This window comes from Naegleria fowleri (genome assembly GCF_008403515.1).
Source record: "Naegleria fowleri strain ATCC 30894 chromosome Unknown tig5, whole genome shotgun sequence".
In the NCBI taxonomy this organism is placed as follows: domain Eukaryota; phylum Heterolobosea; class Eutetramitea; order Acrasida; family Naegleriidae; genus Naegleria; species Naegleria fowleri.
This window is the reverse complement of record NW_025407937.1, coordinates 1-7,697: the sequence shown is the minus strand read 5'-3', so window position 1 is coordinate 7,697 and position 7,697 is coordinate 1. Positions and strand designations below refer to the sequence as shown.

General features: G+C 52.6%; 2 protein-coding genes across 2 annotated transcripts; one reads left to right on the top strand and one right to left on the bottom strand.

The window, feature by feature from the left end:
• Positions 1 to 60: 60 nt before the first annotated feature.
• On the top strand, positions 61 to 2,263 carry FDP41_010255 (uncharacterized protein; the record flags this gene model as incomplete). Its single annotated transcript, XM_044700533.1, has 3 exons — positions 61 to 542; positions 701 to 1,600; positions 1,957 to 2,263. The coding sequence occupies 3 exons, from the start codon at positions 61 to 63 to the stop codon at positions 2,261 to 2,263; spliced, it is 1,689 nt and encodes a 562-aa protein (XP_044568355.1).
• A 2,633-nt stretch (positions 2,264 to 4,896) lies between these two features.
• FDP41_010254 (uncharacterized protein) lies at positions 4,897 to 7,697 on the bottom strand (the record flags this gene model as incomplete). The annotated part of the gene is made up of 1 exon (XM_044700532.1): positions 4,897 to 7,697. A coding segment is annotated over one exon (2,801 nt), but the record flags the coding sequence as incomplete, so codon positions are not given.

Here is a 7,697-nt window from a genome sequence, read left to right as displayed (position 1 = left end):
AAGCTGAGTGTTGTCTAAAGAGTGAAGACATGATATATTCATGTCTTTTTATTCATCATCATGTCAACTCTTTACAGTTGGAGAAGCTTTATTAAAGTTAGAGAAGGATTAAAATCCGCATCCACTCTCCAAATAGCCGTCATGACGAATATTGATCAAAATTTCATTGAGGATGCACCTGTGGTCTTGAATTTTCATGTGGATGCAAAGAAAGCACAGTTAACGCAAAAGGAAATTGAGGGATACAATTTAGCCAAACAAATGCAACATTGCAAATTAATGAATCGACTCTTTAAAAGCATGTATCACTACTATGCTGAAGGATATACTTTGACTTATCACTTGAAAGAAGCTTTACAAAAAGTGGTGGAAAGAGGCAAAACAAATTCCGATTCTATTAAGGAATATGGAAGAGAGTTGAGAAAGCAGAGAAAGGAAGGCCTCTATGCTATCATCATCAACACCACTAGTACTTCATCTACAAGTACCAGTACAGGAAGTGGAGAAAGTATTCAAAGTTTGGAACGAGATTCCAATTTCATGTGCTCCTATCAATATATTCATCATAATCAGACGAGCAGCTCGAACGATCATCAGCAACAGATCCCTAATGCCTATTCATCCTCATCATCTTTATCATCATTGAAAAGTAGTAGTAGCAGCACAAATTCAAACAATCATTCTTTTAATAATGGAAAAGTACTGCAACTACTGGCAGCTCTAACAATAATAATGGTTTCAAACCAAAACAAGCACCTCCGGTTCCTAACAAGAGTTGGTATCAACAAAACGAAGTCATGGATAGAAGTAGTGAAAGCAACAATTCAAATTCTTCATCGTCAGCAGCAACAACAAGTCAAACGTCATCCTTGGCTTCACCTTCTATTAATGAGCCACCCCAACTTCCAGTGTTTGATTTGAAACAAAGGAAAGTCAATTCTCGTCTAGTGGACAAACCACAAGGTCGAGTTGAAAATTCAGACCCGTACCACTCGACCAATGAAGTTGAATATAATACTCCTCCCTCACAGCAGAAACCTTATCAACAACCAAAACAATTTTCCAATGCACCTCCTGTATTGTCCCAACCTCAAACGAAACAAACGACTTTTGAAAAACCTCAACAACAACCATCTGTTGTGACAACACTGATCTTAAACTCTCAACTACAGGAAACATCTCAATTTACTCAAAATGATGAACGACACAACTATGAAGAAGAAGAAAATGAACAAGAGTGCACTTCTGCCTCCCGAACACTACCAAACTCTCACTTCTCTTCACCTCATGGGAATGAAGATTACGAAGAAGAGCCTCCCATTGTGGAAGAAGAATCCTATCAACATATTCAGAAGCCAGCAAAAGCTTCTCCTTCAACTCCAAATATATCTGCCTCAAAACCTGTCATCCAATCTCATTCACAAAGAAAGGATTATGTTCAATCTCCTCAAGAGTATGAAGAGGAGAATGTGGTTGCCCATCATGCCTCAATGTGTCCGGACAAGGCGAATCCAAAAACAATGCATCAGTTTCATGTAAACCACCAGTGCCTCAGTCAAGAAATTTTCAACAATCCACATCTCGACAAAGAAGTGTGCATGTAAGTTCAATAACCCCACAACACGAGTATAGTCAAGAAACTCAACCTTCCAGTGATGCCATTCACTTTAGTCATATTGACAAACCTTGTAAGGTGTCTCCACCAACTCCTTCCACAAATTCAAACTCGTGGCAAAACCTCTAAAGGTGCCTCAAACCAATTCCTTGAAAAAGGCCCTGATCTACTCTGAAAGCCAATTCCGAAACAACAACATTACAAATCATCGAGAGCATGAAGAAGAGAGTCACCACCCAGCGACAAATGTTGTCACTAAAAGACCTCTACCACCTTCACAATTCTCGAAAGGTTCTTCAACAGCAGCATCATCAACGACCTCTTCATGTCATGAAATACAGCAGGCATCAAAACCTCAAACTTCAGTACAACCTTTCAAAACCACAATCCTCGTCAATATCCAGAAAGCCAGCATCATTTACAACAGACGAGAGTCATATTAACAACCAACGACAAGAAGCAATGCCACATGCCAAATCAAATTTCAGTGTTGGTGATGGTGTGAACAAGGTTGTTGGAAATAGTTCTCCTCAAGTCATGCAATTGGCCCAAATGATTTCTCAGTCAGGTATCTTTGCATCAAAACCTCCACCCCAAACTCAACAACAACAGCACTATCCAAAACTCTTCTCGGCCAGTACGAACTGATGACACGGAAAGTAATGATGGCTCTCACTCCAATAATTGTAGTGCTTACACTCAGCAGCAACCGTCGTTCAGTCGTTCAGAAGAAAAGCTCCTCCCCTTCCCGCTCAAAATATCGAAATTATCCATAAGGGTTTGATTTTTTTTATACCTCATCCATCGATATGACGATAGGAGTTATTTCAAGAGATCAATGACAGTTAATACACTTTAGAGGACACAATGAGTTGATTTTTACTTGCGAAACATTCACCAATTTTCTTCAAGAAAGGACCACCTGAAGCACACCCTCACTCTACCGTGATATGATTTTTGGTTTGGTTGCGATGAAAAGTTCTTAACATTTAAATATATCTCCCATTCATTATCGAAGAGTAAGTTATAGCTGTTCCCGTCGACAAAGGAGCACAAATAGTTTTTCTGGTATTTTTCTACAACCTCTTTTGGAAATGTTTCAGGTGTGTGAAGTGCAACACACACCTGCATCATCTTTGATGATTTAAATACTTCTAAAACATCATTTCTGATGTCATTATACCATTTTGCACTTGAATTAACTTTCATGCTTTTGCCATTCGCATCATCTATTATGTTTTTGAATTATCCTTCACCACGAAACGATTTTCATTGTTAATCTTGGTTTCTTCAATATGGTAACTATTTAAATTGTAAAGGGTCTCAGATTTCAGTTGTGCATAATTATCGAGATAAAATAGTTCAGGGATAGTGGAGCTAAAATATGAATGTGGGTCAAATTTAGTTCCAGCTTGCGCTTTACACTGTAAACCCATTGGAATGATCATATCTGTTGATCCTTCAACTCTGTTAATACCAAACACGTCGTTATGGTGTGCATCAGATGGAATCATAAAACTCCATCAAGTAAATCCCACTTCTTTTCGGCAAAGTGTGTCCAGAACAACTGTTCTCCATTTAAACCTTTCTTTGGTTTTATAACACCTTTCGAAATGCAGTACTCTACATAACCGTTTGGATCCAAACAATGTTTGCACTTGAATATATGATCTTTTAGGTTTGGATTGTTGGTGATTAGTGGCTTGAAACAACCAATTGTAGACAAACGTGTACCGTCTAACTGTACGAGTCTAAGCATAACAATCGATTTCAAATCAATGTCGTAGTCAAAAGATTTCAGGATCAAGTAGATCTTTTCTGAATAATCTTTTTCATCAATTCCTTCGGCACCGAATCTCCCTCTAGAATTCCGTTTTCCAAACTCTCACAGCCAATGAAATCCTTTGCAGAAAACACAAAAACAGTCTGACCATTTTGAACATAGGTCCTTTCTGGGTCCAGCCACCCAGAAGAGAGTAAAATATCAGCAACCTCTTCATTGCGCACCCCAAACCCAGAACCCAAAAATGGAAGTTGATGATGAACAACATAATTGACGATGGCTTCATGAAATCTTAGTCCAATTACAGCCTGTTGTGCTTCTAATCGAGAACGTTGCTTATCATCACTTCCTTTACCTCCCGATCCGTAAGAAGAAAGGCTTTTGTTGTTACTTCATCTTTGTCAACAAGGAAGATAATGTATGGAAAGAGCGCACCGAAGCGTTCCTGTACAATGATGACTGAAAATAAATGATGACTCTAAGATTGCCCAAGCAAGAGGTTAGAGTCTGATCCAAGTGTACCTTCACCAAAAACCACACCCCCAAAAACGTGAGAAAGAAAGGGTTGATGTTCTATGATGAGCAAATGAGCCACGGAAACAAAGGGTGAGAAATGTTCTTCAGAATTTTTTTATAGGTTTTTACAGAAACGGACCTAAAGCAACAAGGCTTGTTGTTGGAGACCTTAAAGTCGAAATTGTATATAGGGTAATACTTTGACCTAAGAAGATTAGGATCTTTGTTCCGTATAATCAACGGAATCCAAGAAGCAAATGATCACACCCGTTCTGTAGATCTTGTTGAACCGGTGATGATTTTTAATCATAAACAATCAGCTCCGTCCAAGAAAAAATTGAACATGAAATACTACGCCGTTTATCAGGGCAGGAGGACTGGAGTCTCTCACGGACTGGAATGAGCGCCAGCATCAGGTCTCTTGGCCACCCAACGCAATCTACAAAGTCCCTTTTAACAATGCGGTGAAAGCCGAATCATTTGCCGCTTCTCGGGTGGGATTATGAAAACTTTATTCGGTGGTGTGGGAATAACAATATTGATGTTATAGACACCTACGGAACTAAACAACGAGGGCAGCAACAGTGATGATGATAATTCCGATAATAATAATAACAATAATAATTGTGATAATAATAATAACAATCTGCATGATGATCGTCCAGTATGCAGATATTGGCAACGTGGATACTGCAGATATGGAGATTCATGCTGGTTCTACCATCCACCCTCTCCCGTACAACAACGAACAAACCTCACCAAAATCCCTCCCCCCATGCTGGGATCCCTCGTCTTGCTCCACTCATGAAAGGGCAAGGCAAGCTTATCAACATCAAATGGATTATGATGATGACGATTATGATCCAGATGAGCATCAATATGGAATGCACATACAGGATGTAAATACTCTTCTCTCATATGGAGTAAAACCTTGGGATGATGACGCATGGGATGTGTTGGATGCCTTGTATGATTATTAAGGTTATAGATATTTAATTGTTAATGTATGCTTTAATTTATGCTGATTATTATGCATTTCTCGCGAAATTCTCAACACAGGAAACCATAGCTGGTGGGATTTGAGGGTTTGGGTTTGGGTTTGGGTTTGGGTTTGGGTTTGGGTTTGGGCTTGGGCTTGGGCTTGGGCTTGGGCTTGGGCTTGGGCTTGGGCTTGGGCTTGGGCTTGGGCTTGGGTTTGGGCTTGGGCTTGGGTTTGGGTTTGGGCTTGGGCTTGGGCTTGGGTTTGGGCTTGGGTTTGGGCTTGGGTTTGGGCTTGGGCTTGGGCTTGGGCTTGGGTTTGGGCTTGGGTTTGGGCCTGGGCCTGGGCCTGGGCCTGGGGGTTTGGGTTGGGTTTGCCTGGGCCTGGGCCTGGGCCTGGGCCTGGGCCTGGGCCTGGGCCTGCCTGGGCCTGGGCCTGGGCCTGGGCCTGGGCCTGGGCCTGGGGTGGGCCTGGGCCTGGGCCTGGGCCTGGGCCTGGGCCTGGGCCTGGGCCTGGGCCTGGGCCTGGGCCTGGGCCTGGGCCTGGGCCTGGGCCTGGGCCTGCCTGGGCCTGGGCCTGGGCCTGGGCCTGGGCCTGGGCCTGGGCCTGGGCCTGGGCCTGGGCCTGGGCCTGGGCCTGGGCCTGGGCCTGGGCCTGGGCCTGGGCCTGGGCCTGGGCCTGGGCCTGGGCCTGGGCCTGGGCCTGGGCCTGGGCCTGGGCCTGGGCCTCTGGGCCTGGGCCTGGGCCTGGGCCTGGGCCTGGGCCTGGGCCTGGGCCTGGGCCTGGGCCTGGGCCTGGGCCTGGGCCTGGGCCTGGGCCTGGGCCTGGGCCTGGGCCTGGGCCTGGGCCTGGGCCTGGGCCTGGGCCTGGGCCTGGGCCTGGGCCTGGGCCTGGGCCTGGGCCTGGGCCTGGGCCTGGGCCTGGGCCTGGGCCTGGGCCTGGGCCTGGGCCTGGGCCTGGGCCTGGGCCTGGGCCTGGGCCTGGGCCTGGGCCTGGGCCTGGGCCTGGGCCTGGGCCTGGGCCTGGGCCTGGGCCTGGGCCTGGGCCTGGGCCTGGGCCTGGGCCTGGGCCTGGGCCTGGGCCTGGGCCTGGGCCTGGGCCTGGGCCTGGGCCTGGGCCTGGGCCTGGGCCTGGGCCTGGGCCTGGGCCTGGGCCTGGGCCTGGGCCTGGGCCTGGGCCTGGGCCTGGGCCTGGGCCTGGGCCTGGGCCTGGGCCTGGGCCTGGGCCTGGGCCTGGGCCTGGGCCTGGGCCTGGGCCTGGGCCTGGGCCTGGGCCTGGGCCTGGGCCTGGGCCTGGGCCTGGGCCTGGGCCTGGGCCTGGGCCTGGGCCTGGGCCTGGGCCTGGGCCTGGGCCTGGGCCTGGGCCTGGGCCTGGGCCTGGGCCTGGGCCTGGGCCTGGGCCTGGGCCTGGGCCTGGGCCTGGGCCTGGGCCTGGGCCTGGGCCTGGGCCTGGGCCTGGGCCTGGGCCTGGGCCTGGGCCTGGGCCTGGGCCTGGGCCTGGGCCTGGGCCTGGGCCTGGGCCTGGGCCTGGGCCTGGGCCTGGGCCTGGGCCTGGGCCTGGGCCTGGGCCTGGGCCTGGGCCTGGGCCTGGGCCTGGGCCTGGGCCTGGGCCTGGGCCTGGGCCTGGGCCTGGGCCTGGGCCTGGGCCTGGGCCTGGGCCTGGGCCTGGGCCTGGGCCTGGGCCTGGGCCTGGGCCTGGGCCTGGGCCTGGGCCTGGGCCTGGGCCTGGGCCTGGGCCTGGGCCTGGGCCTGGGCCTGGGCCTGGGCCTGGGCCTGGGCCTGGGCCTGGGCCTGGGCCTGGGCCTGGGCCTGGGCCTGGGCCTGGGCCTGGGCCTGGGCCTGGGCCTGGGCCTGGGCCTGGGCCTGGGCCTGGGCCTGGGCCTGGGCCTGGGCCTGGGCCTGGGCCTGGGCCTGGGCCTGGGCCTGGGCCTGGGCCTGGGCCTGGGCCTGGGCCTGGGCCTGGGCCTGGGCCTGGGCCTGGGCCTGGGCCTGGGCCTGGGCCTGGGCCTGGGCCTGGGCCTGGGCCTGGGCCTGGGCCTGGGCCTGGGCCTGGGCCTGGGCCTGGGCCTGGGCCTGGGCCTGGGCCTGGGCCTGGGCCTGGGCCTGGGCCTGGGCCTGGGCCTGGGCCTGGGCCTGGGCCTGGGCCTGGGCCTGGGCCTGGGCCTGGGCCTGGGCCTGGGCCTGGGCCTGGGCCTGGGCCTGGGCCTGGGCCTGGGCCTGGGCCTGGGCCTGGGCCTGGGCCTGGGCCTGGGCCTGGGCCTGGGCCTGGGCCTGGGCCTGGGCCTGGGCCTGGGCCTGGGCCTGGGCCTGGGCCTGGGCCTGGGCCTGGGCAGCCTGGGCCTGGGCCTGGGCCTGGGCCTGGGCCTGGGCCTGGGCCTGGGCCTGGGCCTGGGCCTGGGCCTGGGCCTGGGCCTGGGCCTGGGCCTGGGCCTGGGCCTGGGCCTGGGCCTGGGCTTGGGCTTGGGTTTGGGTTTGGGTTTGGGCTTGGGTTTGGGTTTGGGTTTGGGCTTGGGCTTGGGCTTGGGTTTGGGTTTGGGTTTGGGCTTGGGCTTGGGTTTGGGTTTGGGCTTGGGCTTGGGCTTGGGCTTGGGCTTGGGTTTGGGCTTGGGTTTGGGCTTGGGTTTGGGTTTGGGTTTGGGCTTGGGTTTGGGCTTGGGCTTGGGTTTGGGTTTGGGCTTGGGTTTGGGCTTGGGTTTGGGTTTGGGTTTGGGCTTGGGTTTGGGTTTGGGCTTAGTTTGGGTTTGGGCTTGGGTTTGGGTTTGGGTTTGGGTTTGGGTTTGGGTTTCTGGGTTTGGGCTTGGCTTG